We start from the raw sequence: 22,579 nt of genomic DNA, 5'->3' as shown, positions 1-22,579 counted from the left end.
TCATTAAGAGTTTCAAGTGCATTTCCCATGGAAAACTGGCACAGCCCCTGTCATAAAGCAGCAATGAAAAGTATGTTGTTCATAAAATAAAGTTATTGTTTCTTTCAAAGCACCCTAAGCCTACAGTTGAAATGTTCATAATCAGTTTGGTTTCTGGAGGCCACATGCTCCATGAGGGAAAATTTAGGCAGGATAATGAAAACCAAAAAAGGCTTCGCTCTTTGTGCTGGTGAGTACCCAGCTGCACAAGCCTCGGTCAGTGATAGACACTCATCGGCTTACATAAGAGAGTACCAAAAATAGAGCAGATAGATTTCATATGGTGGGGATACGGCTACTGTAGCCACAGGAAGACCATGGTCATCATACCTCTGATAATGTGGAACCTAATAACAGTGCCTGCCAACTGGAAACGTGTAACACCATTTACTTTCTGTATGATTGACTCACACAGAAAGTAAATGGTCCATAAATACATGATTTAAATAAGAAGAAACTTGATCATTGTATGGGTTGAATCTTACCAGCATGTGGGTGAGGACAATCTTGATGAGTGGCGCTCCAGAGAGGTTGACTGACAAGGCTGGCGAGGGCTCAACTTTCAGGGAGATTAGACAGCTTGCTACCTGGATCTTGTGATCCTTGAAATCAGCTGCTTCTTTAATCCTAAGAGGCAAAACATTTCGGAAAAAATCATAAAAAATATAAGAAAATAGAGGCAGCGTGACAAGAAATAATATAGGCAGAAAGGAGTCATGGATATAAAAAGACATAAGCTGATACAGACAGATACATTAGAGGAAAACACTGTGACATGGCACTGATATCAACACTTAAGTGTTACATATGGTCCCAGGGCAGTAGCATTTAAGTGGGACTTTGATGATTCAGACAACAGCAGTATTGCACCAGTAGGTTTTCAAAATCATCTGACATGTGACATTAGGTTCATACAAGCATCACCTCTTTATCAAAACTGAAAACAAAGGTACCGTCTCACCCACAGAGGAGCCCGGCAGTGGGAGAGCCGTGCGAAAACAATCAGTCTCCACATGTACTGTCACATATCTTACATTCTGTACTCTGAAGTGCAAAGTGGAGAAAACATGTTGTTTAATCGCTGTTGTGTCAGGTTTGGTAAAAATAAACATTGTAGCATGAGTGGAACAAGCTGGTCCGGTGATAAGACAGTAACTTGGGGGGGGGGGGGGGGGTGTATCAGTCAGTGGAGGTTGAGTGGTGAGATGAGAGATAGGCGAGAGGACAGATAAGGCCCTGGCTCCAGGCTTCATCGGCTGCTCTGCGACTCAGGAAGCTGGGGCTTTCTTTGTGCCAGTGGGCCTGAATTCCCACACAGGAAGTATCCCCTGCCAAAACCAAACTATAAAGCTTGTAAAGGTAAATGTGATTAGATTGGACTGGACTAACTTCAATTAACTATTGACTTTGGGGTTTGTCCCTTCCGCTTACCTGGTCTTAACAGGGCTGATCTCTTTGTAGTAGCTGTGCATGTTGTGGTAGAAGAGGCCAACAATGGTGGTTTGAGCTGAGGAAAAAAGAAATTCAAATAAACTCCTAGATGAATGTGAAAGGCATGGCAGAAGGCTGGGAATGTAAAGCAGGGCTGCTAAAATACTCACAAAGAGGTGAAGTTAATTAACACTGCCTTGCTGATGCATGCTGGCACTGGCAAGCTAATAGGACGCCTGTAAACTTGCACAAAAGTGAAAGGGAGAGGGCTGCAAACCGCATGGATGTCGGGAAGTCTTATGAAACCTCTAAATGACTTCAGTCTGGGTGCAGGGGGTCTGATCCTCCACCCATGATCTAAACTATTATCCAGCTCTGCGCAAAATAAACAATGAAATTGGAGGAAATCCTTAATGGTCCTGTTCCTCCTATCAAAGGCCTTCTACCCGTGCCCCACTGATTGTGACGACAAAAGTTGCTGACGTCAAACAAATGTGCGGTGTATATGCTCCAGGCGGGTTTTTACCCTTCCCAAAAAAGAGTGACCAGAATGAGCCCCCAGGAAGTGCCACAAGAGATCTTGAGGTGGTCAGAGGGAGAGAGAATGAAAAAAAAACTGAAAATAGAATAACGTATCCAAACATATCAAAGTGTCACTTTCTGTCTGTTTAATGAGGATAAAAAACTTCCCCTTAGAGCATTTTAAATAACCAGGTATTCAGAGCTATGAGTTCATTTGGTTCTGGCTCTAAGGTGTCACGCAATGACATATATTCCATTTCGGATGATAGTCCTTTTAATGAATTATTAAAATGGTTTATTCCAGTGTTCATAAGGCAACACTGTGCACACAGCGGCCAGGTGAAACCAAGGGAAACTGACCTGAACAAAAACTTAAACAAACAGAGCTTTAATGCCTACTATAATTACTCCTCTACTTCAATCCGCGATGTGAATCCATTCTTTTTAATGACAGAGGAAAGTGGAGAAAAAGTGCTCTCTCTCAATCTTTCTATTTCAAATAAAAGGGTAGCTGCCAACATTAAAGCCATAGCTGGATCTCTACAGTGCACCGTAAAGCCACACAAAAGCTCTCATGGCACTCCAAGTGCCATGAGAGCTAAAATGAAGTTTTAGTAGTCCTAAATCTTAGCATAATAAATTACAGGCCAATAACGAGAGTCTCCCAGCTGGACAATTTTCTCTTGGCTGAATCAGAGCACAAATAGTGTGCAGTATTCACATTGAACCTAGCGACTAGTTTGTACACAGAGACGCCCCAGGATGGTTCTGTTTTGTACATCACTCAAAGCATGTCGCTGAATGTCTGTAGTTTGTGATATTGCACTTACACTGCATAGTGAAAGCCTCCCCAGGCACAGAGATGTAGCTCTTGCCCTGTGTAGGGAAGCGATAATGCGGCAGGTTGTAGTTCTGTGGGAGCTTCATCAGAGAGTAATCTGTGGGGGTCGGATATTAGAAAGAGTGAGAACAAAGTGAGCCACAAGAACAGTCTGCTGTATCAGGGTTGGGTCAAAGATGTCAAAACGCCCCTTGGGGGAAAGACACAACCCGGATTAGGGGCAAAAAAAATATTACACAAAAAAAGAAGACCCACAGCCGTGAAAGGCAAAGGGGGGGGGGGCAACCCCTGCTTATCTGACCCAATTTGTCTTCTGCATAAGAAAACGAATGATGTCAGCTGGATGCTCCATGTCCTCCTACCATAACCGTGTCCACACAAACTACAAACTGTGAGTCACCTTAGGGGGAGCTGACCCATACCGACCTGCAACAAAAGATGTTCCACCCAGGGTGATGAGAGAGTTCGGGCTGGGTTCCAGGTTCGTCACCATGTGTTCCATCACTCTGTCCACAGTCTCGATCAGGCCGCTGACCACTGGGGTGGACTGCTGCTCAACAACAATGCAACACATGTTCACGATCAATTCAGTCTAATCTTTCGATGTCCTTGGGATAGTTTGTTTCTTTTTTAAAATGACATTCTTCTTCCCAGGTTCAATTTACAAATATGAATAGGCCAATCCACAAATTTTACACAGAGATCAATTTTTCTTGTCTGAAGCATGTGGAAACAGTTGTATAAGGTATTCTATGGCTATGGAATGAACTTTCCAAAGTCTTATACCCTTTTTACCTGAAAATTTGTGCATACGTTGTTTTTTATTTGTTAATATACACACAAAGCTAGGGTACTAGTAAAGATAATAAACCGATGAGGAAATTGGTAGAAAACAAATATATGCTCTCACAAATGACCATTTAATATGGAACCATATAACTGTTGTTGGACAGTGGCCACTTCAGCTACAAATGATAATCATTGGATAATGTTTAATGCAAAACTATGTCTTAGCATATAGCTATAATGCTAAGCTATGTCAGATAAGTGAAGTGAAGACAAGTCATAAAGTCAGTGGACTTGCTCAGTAATGTTTGAAATACTTACCTTCTGTTTGTTAAAATAAGCAAACATTAACTACACACTTGATCATACCAGAACAAATTAGATTGGTCAGCAAAACCCTGAAGTGAGCTGAAGAAATTGTGAGTTGTTATGAATTCAAAGTTTGGTCCTTCCCGTAAAAGCTACTGTGTCATTTAAGTTTACTAAAATGTGCAGCGTGTGTCACACAAACATTTTGAAATCAGTAATTTAACTGGATCAAAAACAGAGGGGCTTCAGAGAAGGCCCAACATATCAGCATTTTGAATGTCATATTTAACATATTTCAATTAATAATAATGTTGTCTTTTAATTCAAATTTTTGGCTGATTATCAATCAGGTTTGTCAGGGTAAGTGACCTAAAACCTTGAAAATAGAGTTATCCAATCAGATTTAGTTGTTGTTGTCTTAAGGCAGAAAAAAGGTTACAGCTCGCTCACTCATTGGTTAGGACTTCATGATCAGGGTAGAAGTCCTGAGCTTGTGTGTTCATTTAATGTGATGGGTAAATCGGCAATGTGTGTCGGAGCTTTTTACCTACTGTGGTGCTGAACGTGAAAGTGTGTGTGTGTGTGTGTGTGTGTGTGTGTGTGTGTGTGTGTGTTTGTGTGTGTGTGTGTGTGTGTGTATGTGTCTATTGGAGCGGTGTGTTGGACCTTGTTGTGCAGCATGTTAGAGCTGTTCACAACTTTAAAAAATATCCCAAAAACATTCTGACTTTGCGATGTTGAAGGCCCAGTGCCAGACCCCAAGGTTCGCTCCTGACAAAAATACAAACAGCAAAGTAGCAGGCTATGTAGTTTAAAACTAAAAGTCATATGGAAACTTGATAGAGAATGTATTTTAACCAGTCTGATTGGTAAATGTAATCACAAGATCACAAGGTTGGTTTGCTGAACACTGGATCTACTGTCCAAGTTTTTCATTCTTTGTGCAAGAACATCTGTTTCAGCTCGCACTTACAAAAACAAGCATGCTTGTTCTGAGCAGTAAATGTGCTGAAACCACACATTTGCTCAGAATGTCTTTCTTCTGGCAATAATGTGTCTGTATATGAGAGTGCAAAGATTTGGCCAGGATAAGTATACAGTACAAGAAGCTGCAAATTTACATGCAAAGCGTTGTGTTGTAGAACACTCCATAGTCCTGCAGTACTTTCTTATAAAATGTGTACAGGCAGGCACACTGCCAGATACTGTTATTGCTGCTGGCACCAGTTATTCCAAAAATATGTTGAATTCTCAAACGCATAGATCTCTTAAGTGCCTTGGATTAAAGTATTCTCCAAATTGCATATGTTGCATTATGTCATATTTGAACATTGCACAACAACAGCGTGAACTCATTTACCTCTGGCAACCCTGGAGAGGACAGCACTTCTTCCACACTTTTGAGAAAAGCCTGGGTGGAAGAAAATGGACATCACGGAACTGTTGCATCATATGCACATGGGTGGGCATTGCGTCTTAGTTTGAACTGGTTTTGTGTAAAATGTGTGTGAGACTGCTCTCCGAGACCTGCGTGAGGTTGTTGACAGTGTTGTGAAGAATGGTCCTATTGGGCAGTGCCTTCAAGAAACCCAACACTGGCATGGACCCTGTGTCCTGGGAGCTTTGAGCCTCCTCCTGCTGACTGCTGATGACAGGGGGACTCACTTCAGTGGCTCTCTGGGAAGACATCACATTAGGCGTCAAATGAAGACGACTATCAGGAGGCCCTTTCTGAAGGAGTACTAAGTTCCAACATACACAGGATGTTTGGTGACTGATAAGTCCAGGGGACACTCTTTGGACAAGGAATTCACTGTTGCTCTTTTTCAGCCTAGTGCCCGACAGGGAGCCATTTTCGTGTGTAGTGTTGAGCACCTGTCTCCACTTCCACTATTTCTTTATTCATTTTCGAACTCCAAGGACCTTAAATGAACAGTAACCTATTCACTGTGCTCTTTTTGTATCCCCTTTCCAAACTTCTCGATGTGCAACATGAAACAATAGGTCAATAAGACATTTGTGTTTCTATTGACATTTCTGCAAATTTGTCATACACTGTCTATGTGGATACTGTATTTCGGAGGATGACCTAGTTCCCAAATATGGTATAGATTATGTTTTTCACAACTGACACACCTGAAACACTGTTGGTGTTGTTGAAGTGACTTCCTTGGACAATCTGGGTGTTGTGGCGGAGACCAGGGCTTGACCTAGAAAAGACAATAAAAAGGTCTGTATTGAAATGTGAGAGGAAACACACTAGTGGCCTGCATGGATGGGTGAAATGCAGTCTTTATCTCTTGGAGGTTTTCCAGTTAAGACAGACGCTGCTTTTTGTCATTTTGTTATTAGGGCCTGTGTTGGACTTGACCAGACTTGGCTGCTGTAATGTAGCTGGACCATAGACTGTAAAAAAAAGGACAGTCACAGGGTTCGGAATATGAAGCCGATGCTGAAGTGCCTGAAGCCTGTATTTTCTGGAATCACCAGCAGAGGGCGACTCTCTGGTTGCAAAAATAAGTCAGTTTTTTGATCCCGCTTTACACTTGATTTAGAATGTCTGTAAACATTTTACAGAGGAGTTTATGTTCTTTATCGCTAGTTTCAAGTATTTTTCAAAACAACATGATGTTAATTTTTTTAAATGATGGTCTCATTTAGAGTAAAATAAACGATAAAGCATCGTAGCATGGATACAGCATGATTGACAGCTGGTCCATCCAATTGGTGCATTGTTGCAGCTCTCAGTCAGACCCACCCCCAATTCTACATCTGGTTGCAAAAAAACAAGAACATTGCGCTGGTCAAAACGCGAAACTCGAGGTTTCAAAACGGAAGTTCACAAACCAGCGGGTGATGTCACAGTGGGACCATGCTAAATCATGAAAAGAGATAGATTACAACCTCAACAAAATTTGGATATTCAAACAAATGATACTCTGCCACCAGCTTCTATACAAGACATTTTATATCTTTGGTGCCATTTCATAAAAACCCCACCACTAGCTACCAGAAAATGACCATATATGGAAATACATAAGAGGTATTACAGTGAGTGTGAACTGTTCCTGTTCCTCTTTGGTTCGATGCAGCATTTTATATGAGTGCTCGAGAGAGGTAAAAATATTTTTCTGTAACCATAACAGTCAAGCTCTTTGTGTCTGGTAATAGTCTATGAAATATATTGCTTTTAGGAACGACATCGATGAAGAAATCCATGCACTGTGCTCCAGCAGCACCCAGTAGTCGTTTTCATATACTATCACCATACACACAGTGGAAGAGACAACGTGCACACGTTTCATACACAACAACAAAGTGGTTCAGCCTTTGTGAGGCTGAAAATTTATATTTCAGGAGTCTCTAAACTTTAATCCGACTATGGTCAAATTTGGTCATACGGATCTTCACACAGCAAAATATTAACTCTAAGTTCTCATAAATGTCAACATGATTTTTTTCCATTTATGGCATTCCACCAACCATTGGAGGTTAACAGCAAGAGAGCAAAAACAGACAAGAGTGTGGGGGTTATGTCTTAACGTGTTATAACCTGTCACTTCGAAACAAAATGATCTGCCCCCTGCAACCCAACCTGCCTCTGCACTCTTATACAATAAATACTTATAAGGCAGAACTATGTGAGCCATGGCATTTATATGGTGGAAGGTCACAAAACTGTTTTTGGTAGAGGAGCCATTTGACAGGGAGGTGGGGTATATTTGTACAGTTTAATATCTTGTTATTATGCATCAATGCTGTGGATGGAATGTGAAAGAGAAAAGGACGGAATTTGCTTGTTAGCCCCTATTTCCTCAGTGCAGAGTGCAGAGGGAGGAAGTCTTATAATAGAATGTCCTAGAATGTCAGGAAATGATTTCCAGTAAAGCATGATTTCTTACCTGTGGCTGCACTGTAGTATAGCAAAATCTCGTTTGGAGAAAGGGCCCTTTCCCAGATGACAAACTCATCAAAAGCGCCTGTTACATAGTGGCGGTACGCCCTGTCATTGCCAGTTCCAATGACGAGGTCAGGGTAGGGATCACCATAGTTCTCTGACACATTGCCAGCTGTGTCACCAGCAGTAAAGGTTCCATTGATGTAGACCTTCAGACCCTCCTTTTTTGTCCATGTGAAGAGAATGTGGGTCCAGAAAGGCCCTGAAAAATAAAACAGAGAATGATATTTAGTGTAGATTTATAAGCAACAGTTTTATAAAATAAAAGCACAATAATAAGGCAGTATGGATAATAAAAGAAAAGGAAAGCAAATAAGGAATGGTGGAAACTGACAATGGTGGTTCTTTCCTTTTATAGTTGACATAGTTGAACACATGATCTGTAGTTGTCCGCACAAACAGTTGGTTAAAGAACAAAACTTTTGGGTCAATGAACTGAACTGAATCACTTCCTAACTTCCTCACTCACTCACTTACACTGCGATGGAACAGTGAATGTTCAGTGATTTCTTCACTGACTATCTACGGTGAACGTGAGCCTTGAATGATAGTCAGCGACTCACACTGCTGGAATCAGGCCCAGCAAGTTCAAGCCTAAAGTCAAATGGTAAATCAGTTAAAAAGACTTGACAATCATTAAAAGCCAGCAATTCTTCTCCAATATTAAAGGAGGAAACTTTTTAAATATCAAGATAAACGGACAGTGCTGTCCGAGCTCCAGGCCTAAAACACATAGTTTTTCAAAATCTCAGACAAACATGAAAAAAATGCCCATTGTTGTTTCCCAGAGAAGAATGTCTACAGATATGCTTGTGGCTTTGTGAGACATGCCAGTGTTTTAGGCTAACTGCTAATGGCCGCATGCCAACATGCTACATTCTGTGATTAAAATTTAAACATTTACGAAACAGTTAGCACCAAACACAAATAAGTTGAGTGTTAAGTGTTAGTTACTGTCAGTAACTCAACTAAAACTTTGACCTGATGGTGGTGCTCGATAAAAGGTTGAGGGATCACCAAAAAATCATTACCATGAATTCAGAGTGAACGTTAGCTTGGTTAAAAATGTCTTAAATTATTCTTCATTAATCATAATTGTTCCTGTTTTTCATATTCATCAACTAATAGCTACATAAACTAATTTTTTTTAATCATTTTATCTGTCTTTGCTATTTTATGATAAAATGCAATTTTTAACCTACAACTGAGAGCACTTTCCTCCTCTCGTTCCTCTGACGTAAATTGACGATAACGGGAGTCCCAAAAGACAATGCATTCACTGTCTGAAAACATTTCTGCCAGATGAGCAAAACAACCAGACCACATCTCATTTGTGGTCAGAATATAAAACACATGTGCCACAGACCCCCTCCCCCATTTTAAACAATACAGCTCTCCCTTTCATTTCTTCATGTAGAGACTTTCATCCATAGTGTAACTTTTAACCTTTACTGACAAAGACATTGGTCATAGGGCACCTCAAGGTTTTCTCCCACTTGTGAAAAACGAGAAAGAACTGACTTATTTTGCTAGTATGTCCTGAAAGTTGAACATGTCACACTGTATGAGAACCAGATGATATTTAATCCTCTTTAACTGAACACATCCAAATTGAATTATGACGCCCCATGAACACAACCTTGAGTAACTGCTGCAAAAGCAAAGAAAATATTGATCGGTTAAAGTTTCACATAACTGCTGAGCCTCACATGGTTGATTCCTTTTTGTCAAAACGTTTTTTCAAAAATAATTTCATCTCATTAGAATACAAAGTTGATTTTCAGAATTTAACTCATTACTCATCCGTGATGTTTTTTCAATGTTTTGTGATAGAGGAAAATATTTATGAAATGTATCCTTGATTTTTGCAAAATCAGTTACCTAGACAGACATTCTGTCTGGTCCAATTCAATAATTAACCTAATAACAAATTGACAAAAATGCAATAACTATCTAGACTGTGTAATACAAAGCCAGATTCATTCACTCTACCTGGGACTTGGATGTTGGCCTTCCATCTGTGGTTGTTGCCTCGAGTGTAAAACTCCACATACCCTCCAAAGGGATTGGTGTAGACGGAGAACCCATTGGATATGACTTTCCCTCCTGAGGCTACAGCAAAACGGGACTCTGCCTCATGGTTTTTCCAAAAAAAGGAGAAAGTAATCCCTAGGGAATTATGAAGAATTAGTTTTAGCCATCAAAAGAAGAGAATAAAATGGTTTGGAAATAATTTGTTTATATTCGTATCTTATTGAATGCATAAACTACGGTGCACTCACCCTCAGGGCCGCACAAAGTAGGGTCACTAATGCAAGAGTTTTGGTAGTTTCCAAAGTGGAGAAAGGTACCACCATTATCTCCATTCAGAAAGATGCCCTTGTTAACCATTCCTTCAACAATGTCTGTGTCAAAGTACAAATCAGGGACATAATTATTATTGAGGCAGAAGGTCGACTGTAGTGCCAAAATATGTTTATTTAACTGCTCATTCTACAATTGAAATCACGCAAAGACACTCAACAGTAAACTAACCATAAATTGTTTGAAACTCATCTGCTTTCTTTGTATCTCATAAAACAACACCTTTGATTAACAGAGTCACTTTAAATGTATTAATATTTGCAATTCTGATCTGACTAAAAGGCTGATGAACAATAACAATTTATCAAAAGACATGAATCCCACATATTGTGCTTAACAGACAAGAGACTGAACAAGGAGAAAAGTATGAAAGGCTCAACTCAACCATGTTTAAATACAGACGACACCAGAGAGCAGTGCATGGTGTAGACACAAATTTCAGTGAGCAGAAAGTGATGGATCCTCACCTACTGTTGCAGAAATGTTAGTGTAGGCAGAGTCATTGGTATACACATAGGAAGAGTTATGGGAGGAAGGGAGCACAGTGTGGTTGTGGATTCTGAGAGCTGGACAAATACAACGGAGAAAAACAGTGATTCACACCTATTTAGACACATAACAGGAGACACGGGAGAACAGTGAAAGGAAGACAATGCGAGGGACGTGTTGTGCAGATATGAGACAGAGTGATGCTGAGCAGAGCACACGGTGGCAGCGCTCAAAGAAAACTCCACACATCATGCTCAAGTCTATACCCGATCCCCCATAAACTTTATCTTTTTTTAAAAAAAAACTTGCACTGAAAATTTATCAACAAAATGGCTACAAACTCAGTGTGTCAGAAGTAATTATCTTTCAATCCCTCATTTACTTTTTTTTGGTCAAGACTTTTACCACCTCCAGATTATGGGATACTATATGTTAAGTAGTGCAGAATTTTAAATAATGTTACATCACACACCAGATATTTTATACTAAAATTTCAGTGATAAATCTAGCACACTGAAAACATTGGCACATTTAAAAAGCATGATGGCTGTGGCTGGGAGGTGGGTGGTGAAAAACAGCTTGAGACCATGCAGAGTGGAGTCAGAGAAAGACATTTAGGTGGTGCAGTCATTTGAGTATAAACAGTCCGTTTATGTATGCACATACTTATGTTGCTTCCATTAACATAACCTGGCCTGTTTCCAAGCTGGTCCCACAGTTCATGAATTCCGTCCACAGCATCAAGAGGCCAATAATGCGAGGCCGTGGCCAACACCTGCAGGCCTGGACGGAGAGTTCACGGGTAAACAAGTATCCAGAAGGGGCTTTTCCCCCCAATCAGACTCATTGCATGAAATTTGGTTTCCTAGCACTCCACTTTGGATTTTAGAGGGGATTAAAAGATTGATAATAATGATAATGTTTATGTATTCACCAGACTACTCTGATTAACGAGAGGAGCAGTAAACAGATCAATAAAATCATCTGGTTTGGAATTTAGAAGGGGAAAAATCACTTTTTCTTATCGAACATATATAACTGTATTTAAACTTGGCAACTTTAAACACTATGAAAGAATGAAAGCAATCACACCACCCATTACTACCTGGATGCTTCGCTGGTTGTTCCACTTGAGCATAAACCTGTAAAGAAATCAAACATATTTATAAAAGATGCTATGCAGCAGATGAGAGGATAGGATTATAGTCATGAGAACATGTATTCATAAACGTACCTTGATGCATGAGAAAAAAAAAAGATGAATTTGCAAAGAAAATTCCATAGCTTTTGGAAAATGTACCATCTACAGTCTTCTGTAAAACAACTGTTAAATCCCCATATAAAAATGAAACCAACAGGAATCCCTCATTATTCCAAGATGTTAAAACATGATCAGTCCACAAGTCCAGACGTAAAAATAAATAATACCAGTCGGCTACTAGAACAAAAAAAGAAATCAAATCAGATCAAAAACCTTTCATGATAAGATGTGAAGCATAACTTCCACTCCCACGCAAAAAAAAAGTTAATCCGTGATCTGTATCCTCACATTGAACTTGTTTCTTTGAGTTTCTGAGTCTTCATCTGGAAACTGCAGTGGGTAGAGAAGCTCCGTGGAGGCGAACAGAGTTTCTGGTCTAAACGTGGGAAATGCAAAGCGTGATGTCATTTTTTTCTGATCCTGTGAGGTGGGGCGTTAGAGGCTGTGCGTAAAAGCCATTATTTGTGCGTAATTGGAGATTGCGCAGGCAATGAATGAGCTGAAGATCTGCGCTGCGCAATCTAAATATCGTTTGAATATAGGACGCGTATTAACACGCGGTTTCATGACTAGTTTGGACACAGGGTTGAATTAGAGGACAACACCCTGGACTCTGTTGAAAAACAGGGATGCTGCTTCTTTTTTTGGTAAAAGTCTGCTGAAAGTCAGGCAGATTCAGAACTCACTGATCTGAGATGGACAGATATAAAATCTATAAAAGACTAATTACTTCTTTTTGTGGGTTTTCCGAGATGAAAAAGAACGCAACTGACAACTTACCACAATACTGTAAATCGAGGTAGAAATATTAAATATCAATAGTTAGTTGTCAACTGATATGGGTCATAGCTCTCCTGGGTTAATTTCCGTTGTGTGTAATGCAGTGAGGATTCACACAGGTTGGGGAATCATCAGCGCTACCGGTCCTGCCACGGGCTCCCAAGGTCACCTTTCCTACATGTGATGGTAAACAGCGCCACCATGTGGCCACATTGCCAGCAGTTAAATGGCCAAACAGCTGTGCTTATCTATTATTTATCAAACCCTCTCATATGACTGCCTACTGGTGTGTTTGGTATCACACGAAAAATCATCGTCTGATGTAAAAAAAAAAAAAAAAAAGCAAAAAAAAAGCAATACAATTCAATACGACTTTATTCATCCCGAAGGCAATTTGGTTTAGGGCAAGAAAAAATACTGACTAGACATATAATATTGTTACATTAGTTTAGATTCTTTAGAACAATGGCCGGATTAAATTGAATTGATGGTGGATTAGTTTCTCTCCCCCTGAGGGAGAGAGAGACAGAGAGAGAGAGAGAGACAGAGACATAGACACACAGAGAGAGAGAGAGAGACACACAGAGAGAGAGAGAGAGAGAGAGAGACAGAGACAGAGACACAGAGAGAGAGAGAGAGAGAGACAGAGAGACAGAGACACACACACACACACAGAGAGAGAGAGAGAGAGAGAGAGAGAGACAGAGACACAGAGAGAGAGAGAGAGAGACAGAGAGACAGAGACACACAGAGAGAGAGAGAGAGAGAGAGAGAGAGAGAGAGACAGAGACACACAGAGAGAGAGAGAGAGAGAGAGACAGAGACACACAGAGAGAGAGAGAGAGAGACAGAGACACAGAGAGAGAGAGAGAGAGAGAGAGAGAGAGAGAGAGAGAGAGAGAGAGAGAGAGAGACAGAGACACCGAGAGAGAGAGAGAGAGAGAGAGAGACAGAGAGACAGAGACACACAGAGAGAGAGAGAGAGAGAGAGAGACAGAGACACAGAGAGAGAGAGAGAGAGAGAGAGACAGAGACACAGAGAGAGAGAGAGAGAGAGAGAGACAGAGACACAGAGAGAGAGAGAGAGAGAGAGAGAGAGAGACAGAGACACAGAGAGAGAGAGAGACAGAGACACAGAGAGAGAGAGAGAGAGAGAGAGAGACAGAGACACACAGAGAGAGAGAGAGAGAGAGACAGAGACACAGAGAGAGAGAGAGAGAGAGAGAGAGAGACACAGAGAGAGAGAGAGAGAGAGAGAGAGAGACACAGAGAGAGAGAGAGAGAGAGAGAGAGAGAGAGACAGAGACACACACAGAGAGAGAGAGAGAGAGAGAGAGAGAGAGAGACACAGAGAGAGAGAGAGAGAGAGAGAGAGAGAGAGAGAGAGACAGAGACACACACAGAGAGAGAGAGAGAGAGAGAGAGAGAGGGGCGTTACCCAGTGAAAAAGGTATTGTTGACCTGTAACGGATCCTTTTCCCCTCGTGCGGTGACACACATCGACACAGACTCCAGACTAGGAACAGTAACATCGGACATTTCTTTGAGTAGCGATATTATTTTGTAGAGCTGAATCTTTGACCCAGTTTTGGTACAAATGCAAACTTTTGGACGTGGCGCGCGCTCTCTTCCTATTTCTGTCGCTAAGCCGCTGTTGCAGCAGGCGCACTGTGACCTCGGCCCGCACTAAGGTGGCGCAGAGTTGTTGTGTTACACATGGAGACTCTCAGGATGAACCAGCGGGTGTTTCACTAGAACCACCTGGCCCGCGGACGAGCCGATCGTCGTGATGAAGGATCGACTGGCCGAACTGACAGCTGTAAGTGTCTGCCTTGTTTTCACTGCAGGTAAATATTCCTAAGAATTCCACCCAAACAACATTTTCCATCCACAGAGTAGGACACAAGCTGATGAGGATGTTGCGGTCACAGTGGACAGAGATGGCTTCATGGAGAGCTTCTTCAGGAGGGTGGGTATCACTGTCGCTCCCGGGATCTTGTGCACTGATTTCCACAATGGGATGAGTTTGGCATTTGGTGTTTCACTTATCCTTGATTTTAGGTGGAAGAAGTTAGAGGACTCATTGATAAGATCTCCTACCAAGTGGAAGAGGTGAGGAAGATGCACAGCATGATCCTTACAGCACCCAACCCTGATGACAGTAAGTCTTTGTAAGAAAACCAAAAAAACAGGATTTTGATTTCAATGCTGACACATCTGTATTAATTGTGCTTACTGTTGAGTTTGACTTTTGAAGAGGGAAAATGCAACAAGTGTCTCACTTCCTTTGTTGCGTTTGCTCCCTCATTGTAAGTGAATTAATAACTGGCAGGAAACCTGTGAAGGAAACCACAACGTTTAGCCCAAAAATCTCATTGTGGTCGTTGGCTTTGATGTGTTCTGTTAGGAAACTTTTAACAGTCAGAGATTTACACATGCTACCAGAAAAAGAAATGTCAATTTAATTTATTACTGAAAAGAAATTGTTTATGAAAATGATTTGAAGCTATATAACAGGACCATGTTCAGCGTGTGAGCTGAGGACTCGAAAGGACAAAGACAAAGTTTACAGTGCCATGGCACCATCAGTGATTGTTTTTACTGTTACATGCTACAGTGTTTTAAGATCGACTATGGTCGCCAGGCAAAGAAACAATAGGCTTGTGCTTTGTGCTTTGTGATCTCTACAATATTGCCACAGGATTGTTGCCAAGTTACCGGAGTAAATCACAGAAAATCCAATATTTATAGTGGGGAGGGTCACAGTGATTAGGTGGATGACATTATGTTTTTTTCTCATTGACAAACACAGTTTTTCCTGTGTGTGTGTGTGTGTGTGTGTGTCAAGGCCCAAAGGATCAACTGGATGCACTGACCAACCATATCAAAGGGAATGCCAACGTCGTGCGAACGAAACTAAAATGTGAGTGGATCCATGACGTGATTTCTTTCCCTTTTACACTTGTTATCTACACCGTGCAAAAGCTGATGTTGTCTGCAACAGTGTGACACTGTACCTTGACTCTCTCCGTCTAAAGCCATGGAGCAAAGTATGCCCAAAGACGATGCGGTCAACAGATCCTCTGTCGACTTCAGGATCCAGAAAACACAGGTCAGGAAATTCAATGATGACTAACTAACTCATCATATATTGGTAACAGATCCTGCCCATACTGTATATCGTAATCCTCGCCCGTTTATTATTACATGGATATTTAGAGAGAAATGGGGATTATATTCTCGTGAGGATACATTCAACTTTTCGTCCTTGTGTTTTCACTTTTCCTCAGCACACCGTGCTATCCAGGAAGTTTGTGGAGGTCATGACCCAGTACAATGAGACACAAGTGTTCTTTCGGGAAAGAAGCAAAGGGAGGATCCGGAGACAGCTGGAGATAAGTAAGTGACAATTAAGGGAGCCCCATGTCCACTCATACGGCCCAAATTATGGGCCATATTTAAGCAAAAGTCTTTGAAGCTTTCAGAGCAAAATAAATGATGTCAATCAGTCATACACAAAATACTCCTTACCCGTTGCTACGGCTTGAATGTGGTTGCACGTACTAGATATGTGAGTGCCAGACTTGTAAATGTTGAGATAAAAGAGTGACAAATAAAAGTCAGAGGTGCTGTTGGGACAGGATCCAGGAAACAGACCACAGCGGTTTCCTCTCTGCTTCTCTCTGACATGAACCTAACTGTTAATAAACAGACAACAGCAGCAGGACAGGACTTATTTACTTTTTTAGTCAAGGTTTATCTCTTTTACACATACCAAAGTTACATGGAATACTAGAAAATATTTTAATATTTTGTGAGTTTTGATGGAGTAATTGGAGTAGTCCGATCGGAGAATAGATGTATAATATAGCACCAGCCAGTTACATAAAGATACAAACTGGGTCCGGACAAACCACTATTAATAAAATGTACTGAAAATGTGGATCACAGCATTAACATGATGTGTAAAATAGCAGCGCTAGTGTCTGCAGCAGCTTAATCTACAGCATCCACTACAGATTTACCACCAACATACTCCATTAATTAGTATATAGGCACATTAACATTCAATCTTGATTATTATTAAGTTTTAACTTGAGGTCAGTGCGTTTGTCGTTGCAGCCAGACAACTTGATATATTCCACCACTTTCCTGAGGAGTATGTTTGGTCGCCTCTTTATGGTGACAAACAAATGAAAAGACAATGTGTATACGCTGTGTTGTTTTATGTATGCATGAGTAACAAGGGACTGTAGTGAAAGGCAAAAAAATAGGACCGTCTCCCACAGTCCCTGCGGCCAGCATTAATGAGATGCTCTAGTTCTCCACACCGCAGGCGGAAGAGCCCGATACCTTCGCTGTGTTTGCGTTGCCTGGGAGACAGGCAAAGGGCTCAGCGGCTTGTGTAACAGTAGTTTCACCAGTCTTTGACATGGCCACATGAGCCTCGGCGTGTGCTGTCACAGACTTGCAGACCATTAATTCACACCGTTCAGAAGTGATACCTGTTTTGCATGAAGTCAGCCGATGGGCTGTAATGGTGGTGTGTTTTACTGTGTTTGGCTGCGGGTCTCTGAGGAATAGCTGTAGCGAAAGGTGTGTGACATAAAGCGAGCACCTGCATTCAGCTCTGTCTCTCCAGGGAGGGTGTTGTACAACAGGGGGCATGGCTTCAGGAAAAGAAAGCTTTCTGTTTATAGAGTTTCAGCTGCTATCTCTGTGAGGGCTGCTGGGTCCCTTTGTTACTCAGACACTAATAATCTTTGTCACAAGTGCCACCCCTTACCCATGAATAAACAGAACACCACAGCAGGAGCTGATTATATTTAAACATCACATTATCTAAATTAACAGGCCTCTGAGAAATGCCGCAGTTGCACTGAGATTTACTTTTGTTTTCCTCAGCATGTATTTCCAAACCCAAAATAATTTAGTTTTTTAAAAACATGTTAACAAAAGTCTTGCAGTGGCACTTAATTTCATCCTTACCCTCATTGTGCCTTACTTAATTATTATTATTTTTTTTTACATTTGGAATTAAATCACAATGTGTTGTTCCATTAAACAATACAATTCTCACCACAAGGGTGTCCCCTGTGTGGATAACAGCATTTTTTTGGGTCTGTCAGCTCCATCGGTAGAGCTACAATGAGGCTTCTTCTCCTCACATGCCACGCTTTTTTCACAACAGCTTCACAACACTGCCAGACAAATTAATTACCCTGGGAATAAACAAACAAACAAAGAAATTGTTGGCCTACTGTGTAGATTTGTCTATTTAATGCCAGAGTTATGTTTTTATTGTTTTTAAAGCATGCTACATGAATGAATGAACAAAGATCACAAGTCACTAATTACAGTAGAGTGCATCAGATAATCTTTTAGTCATAGGCAGAGCTCTGTCCACTGTTCTGTCAGTTCTCAATGGCTGCATCCTTTTCTATACAAATTCTTTTCTCAGTCCTTGTCAATGATTCTCTGTTGCACTGCACAAGTATGACCTGATTTACGGTCGGCACCAGTCTTTGCATCTGAGATTTTTTTTCTCACTCTTTAATGTCACACATTTAATGTTTCATCTACAGTTGTGTGACAAGACCCAATACTACACGGTAAAGTGTAGTATTGGTAGTGATGTTGTAGTGATGTTGTAGTGATGTTGTTTACAAATGGACTTTTTTAGTACTCACACCCCATTATCATAGATGTTATTTGCATCTACAATGTGGTCGACAAGGTAAATATAGAGCACTATTGTAAACAGGGAGTAATTTTGGAAACAGCAGAGTTTGTTTTTTTCAAAAGACATTTTGTCAAACCATACTGATAAAATGAATGATGGATGAATTTTCTTTAGCCGCTTCAGTTCTAGTTCTAGGCGTTTCCTACTATGACAAAATGTGTGCTGTTAAAATGAAATGACCCATTGATGAAACACAATTTGGCTTTTTTCTTTAAATTATATTTATTTATATTTATAATTTAAAGTCACTTTTGCTTGGGAAATTAAAAGGTAATGTAACAAATAACTTTTTTCCTTTTATTGTTTTAGCTGGAAGAGTGACCACCAATGAGGAGCTGGAGGTCATGTTAGAAAGTGGAAATCCATCAATCTTCACATCTGATGTAAGTTCTCATGCTCTCCTGTGCAGAGTCCTGTCATTGGAGGATTAATGTTACTGTCACTGCCATCTACTGGAGTTTTAGTAGTAAATGATCTAGGGTGGTGTAGTGTGCTGCCAGGCCTTATCTCCACACACCTAGGAAAGATTTGCTTGTGCTTTTAATACTTAATTACTTTAATAATTTTAATAAATTTCTCCCTCAGATAATTTCTGATTCCCAGATCACACGTCAGGCTCTGAATGAGATAGAGTCGCGGCACCAGGACATCATGCGTCTGGAGTCGAGCATCAGGGAGCTCCACACCATGTTCATGGACATGGCAATGCTGGTAGAGACTCAGGTAACATATCAGTCTCATTAGAAAGTTTAAAGTAAAAGCTGCTCTTTGTCAATTAGAAATTTTGTCTTATATGTCTACATCTAATAAAGATCTACTTTGTGCAACTTACTCACGTCACACAAGTAGAGCCTGACCGATATGGATATTAGGGAGTACAAGATTCCTGATACCGATACATCGGCCGATATATATTTATATATATTCTAAAATGTCATTTTCTTTATGACAAAGAAATCTAATTAAGTCCTGATACTTTAGTTTAACCATAAACTTTATCATAAAAAACGAATAAAAATTACAAATACAACCAAATAAATAGAACTTGAATTAAGAAAAAACATTTATTTTACTTATGATACATAAATGCACATTTAAAGCTTCATATGAGTTGGCCATTAATATTGGTCGGGCTTTAAACATATCGCCCGATGCCGATATGTCTGTGAAAGGCTAATATCGGCCGATATTATCGGCCAACTGATATATCGGTCTGGCTCTACTCGCAAGTTCACCAGCAAAAGCTCAATACATTTGTAAGATAAGCATTCTGATCCTCATATTTACAGGGGGATATGGTTAACAACATTGAGAACAACGTGTCCAACGCAGCGGAATACATTTTACGTGCAAAGGAAGAGACCAAAAAAGCAGTGAGATACCAGAAAAAGTCTCGGAGGGTATGTGCTCCTTTTCTTATTACGTTTTGCTAAATTGTCATGAATGAAAACATTTGTAAATATCAGATATACAAGTTCTAGTCATGTGCGCCCACTAAAAGGTGTCGGTAGCTCTTTTCAATGGTGCCTTAGTTTGTAGGGTGAAAATAACTTCCTCCTCTTCAATTGGCAGAAATACATTATCCTTGCCTTTGCTCTGTTGATCCTACTTGCTGTCATCGCACTAATTGTTGGCCTGTCTGTTGGACTAACCAAACCTCCTGTATGAGAGTCTACTGTGATTACTGCGTGAGGTAAACATCACTACCACATCCACGACTTCATTCCATGAACCCAGCATTCATCCATCCATCTATCCATTTGTGAATGAATTAATGAATTGATATTAGCCACTGAATGATTTAAAGGATTTATGCAGTCCTTCACCAGAAAACCCTTTTGACTTGCCTTACCTTCTCCTTTTGACAGAAACATCTCTGCCTTGCCACATGTGGGGTGGCATGTTTCCTCCTTTTACTCATCATAATAGTTGGAGTCTTTGAGTGATTGTTTACAGCCTTACAGCTGATCATGTAGCGATGGCACATCGAACAGCTTCATAGAAAGACAGTTATTCACTATCCATCAGCATTATACAGATGATCTTGTGACCAGAGTGAAGTAAGTATAATGTGTGTATTTCACCAGTAACATCAGGCCTCACCATAGACTGCTCTGGAGCAGTTGTATACAGGTAGAATGAAGCATCCTGTCTGCACATATCCCCTTGCCTTAGCATTGATATAATGACCTCAGATGTATACACTGGTGGACATGCTGCCAATTTCCATATTTCTGTATGATCTTCAGACATTTCTTGGCCAAATGACTTTAAAGGAAGTGTTTCCTTTTTGAGAAATAGCCTTCTTCGCATCCTTGCAGAGAGCTTGATGAGGTCCATGTTGTAAGTATGAAGCTACAGCCTCCCCCACAGCCTCATAGCTTAGCTTCACATAAAGACTGGAAACAGAAAACAGCCAGCCTTGCTCTGTCCAACGGTAACAAAACATGTGACACGCATTGTTTGCCAGACCTTTTCTTGTATATTTTGTGTGCAGTGACTTCCCGGAGTGTTTTTTTGTTTGTTATTGTGAGGTTTACTGGTAGGCCAGGCAACAAGTAGTGCCTCCAGGAAGTCACTACGACAATGGGTCATTTTTACATCACTGTTTGTGTTCATAAAAAAACAATCACACTCAGTCACACACACACACACACACACACACACACAAACACACACACACACACACACACACACACACACACACATGTATATATTGAGATGTAGAGGGGCTGCTAGGCTACTTTTGTTACCTTTGGGCAGAATCAGGCTGGCTGTTTCAGTTAAGCTAAGCTGTATTTAGCTTATACACATGAGAGTGGCATCAGTCTTCTTGCCTTATTGTCACCAAGAAAACAAATGTTTTTACTCACAAATTGTAACTATTGCTTGTATTAACTATTGTATAATCTTAAGTTCTCTTTTTCTGTAGTATATATACTGTATTTCTTGTGTGATCAATGTAAAGCTACTACATCTGGGAAGAAGTCTTGCTAGGAATAGAAACATTAATAAAAATATTATATATTACTACAATATATATATTTATTCAGATCAATCAAATTGAATTAGTGAATTGATTAATTGATTTAATAACTCTTACAAAAGTACCCCCTTGACATTTAATATGAAACCTTAACTTATTGAATTGTATTGGTCATGATCATCAAAATATAGCTGTAAATTAGGACTCCTCGATGATGTTATTTCAAGAGCATGAGAGTTTTTATTTTGATACATTTTATTCTTTAATATGTTTTGAAGTTACATCTTGTATTTTTTATTGTAGCAGAACAATTTAGTTGGGTAATTAAAAAATAAAGATGTCTGCTGATTTGTTTCCTTAACAATTTCAGGGTGATAAAGTTGAATATTGCAGGATCACTGCAGATATTTTAAAAAGCAAACACCTCTAAATTAAGGTTATTCTTTCCGTCCCTTTAACACTCCACACATGTTTACATATTTGGTTTGTTTAGAGGAAAGCAGAAAGAAACCGAGGGTGCTGTTTACTCCAGGACTAATTAGCACCTCGCAGAAAGCGTTTGACTTCCGTGTAATCAACCAAACAAGATTAGTGAAGAAAGTGGAAGCAGGTCCCCCGGGGGAAGGTTCTTTCTTCTCCATGAATCAGATCAAAGAAAACTTCAGAGGTGCACTTAGAGTGAAATGCCAGTGAATGTCCTTAAAATCTGTACATGAGGATATTCTCAGGTCACTGACCAAGGCATCCTAGACGTCAAGTCAAGTCATTTTATGGACCGTGATTACACTTGGACATAGCAGTTCATGTGGATGAGTAATTTCTATGGCAACCTGCTGAAGATAAATGAAAACAAAAGCGTTAATAATATTCAAAAACATATGGTTATTCAAATATTTTAACTTTTGTTTTGAATGATATGGAATTACACACAGTTGTCTGCAGGCTATTTCAATTGACAATGAAGAAAATTGAGACAATTTGAGAGCATCTTATTAAGACAAAAATAATTTAAAAAAGGAGATATTCATACTTTCCGTGTCAAACATGTACTTTGAGGCACAGTTCTGCAT

General features: G+C 40.2%; 2 protein-coding genes across 4 annotated transcripts in view; one reads left to right on the top strand and one right to left on the bottom strand.

Moving 5' to 3' along the window:
* The window catches only part of adgrd1 (adhesion G protein-coupled receptor D1), a 29,379-nt gene extending 16,780 nt beyond the window's left edge, over positions 1 to 12,599 (bottom strand). Inside the window, exons 1-14 of one of the 2 annotated variants that reach the window (XM_035639997.2) lie at positions 11,974 to 12,599; positions 11,845 to 11,881; positions 11,406 to 11,522; positions 10,718 to 10,816; positions 10,169 to 10,291; positions 9,879 to 10,055; positions 7,831 to 8,088; positions 6,065 to 6,138; positions 5,456 to 5,605; positions 5,289 to 5,339; positions 3,260 to 3,383; positions 2,823 to 2,930; positions 1,471 to 1,546; positions 525 to 666 (exon numbers count right to left, since the gene is read on the bottom strand). In XM_035639997.2, coding sequence (XP_035495890.2) covers positions 525 to 666; positions 1,471 to 1,546; positions 2,823 to 2,930; positions 3,260 to 3,383; positions 5,289 to 5,339; positions 5,456 to 5,605; positions 6,065 to 6,138; positions 7,831 to 8,088; positions 9,879 to 10,055; positions 10,169 to 10,291; positions 10,718 to 10,816; positions 11,406 to 11,522; positions 11,845 to 11,881; positions 11,974 to 12,042 — 1,605 coding nt within the window. In that variant the 5' untranslated portion in view covers positions 12,043 to 12,599. The remainder of the gene's footprint in view (positions 1 to 524; positions 667 to 1,470; positions 1,547 to 2,822; positions 2,931 to 3,259; positions 3,384 to 5,288; positions 5,340 to 5,455; positions 5,606 to 6,064; positions 6,139 to 7,830; positions 8,089 to 9,878; positions 10,056 to 10,168; positions 10,292 to 10,717; positions 10,817 to 11,405; positions 11,523 to 11,844; positions 11,882 to 11,973) is intronic. The other variant, XM_035639998.2, reaches the window with a different exon arrangement.
* A 1,635-nt stretch (positions 12,600 to 14,234) lies between these two features.
* On the top strand, positions 14,235 to 21,873 carry stx2b (syntaxin 2b). 2 transcript variants are annotated; one of them, XM_035639549.2, is made up of 11 exons: positions 14,237 to 14,599; positions 14,675 to 14,749; positions 14,842 to 14,941; positions 15,629 to 15,703; positions 15,819 to 15,892; positions 16,071 to 16,179; positions 18,833 to 18,906; positions 19,109 to 19,246; positions 19,813 to 19,923; positions 20,096 to 20,216; positions 20,392 to 21,873. In XM_035639549.2, the coding sequence occupies exons 1-10, from the start codon at positions 14,570 to 14,572 to the stop codon at positions 20,189 to 20,191; spliced, it is 882 nt and encodes a 293-aa protein (XP_035495442.1). In that variant the 5' UTR covers positions 14,237 to 14,569; the 3' UTR covers positions 20,192 to 20,216; positions 20,392 to 21,873. The 2 variants fall into 2 exon arrangements, with proteins under 2 accessions (XP_035495444.1, XP_035495442.1); XM_035639551.2 differs by lacking the exon at positions 20,096 to 20,216 and having other exon boundaries at positions 14,235 to 14,599.
* The last annotated feature ends 706 nt before the right edge of the window (positions 21,874 to 22,579 follow it).

This window comes from Scophthalmus maximus, chromosome 19 (assembly GCF_022379125.1).
Source record: "Scophthalmus maximus strain ysfricsl-2021 chromosome 19, ASM2237912v1, whole genome shotgun sequence".
Classification (NCBI taxonomy): domain Eukaryota; kingdom Metazoa; phylum Chordata; class Actinopteri; order Pleuronectiformes; family Scophthalmidae; genus Scophthalmus; species Scophthalmus maximus.
Note: the sequence above shows the minus strand (reverse complement) of the source record. Positions and strands in the feature narration are given on the sequence as shown.

Excerpts from the sequence above, each read along its gene's own strand:
- stx2b (XM_035639549.2), top strand. The coding sequence starts at position 14,570 with ATGAAGGATCGACTGGCCGAACTGACAGCT. Across the intron at positions 14,750-14,841 it reads TGGAGAGCTTCTTCAGGAGG|GTGGAAGAAGTTAGAGGACT; the intron begins GTGGGTATCACT and ends CCTTGATTTTAG. Across the intron at positions 16,180-18,832 it reads CCGGAGACAGCTGGAGATAA|CTGGAAGAGTGACCACCAAT; the intron begins GTAAGTGACAAT and ends TTATTGTTTTAG.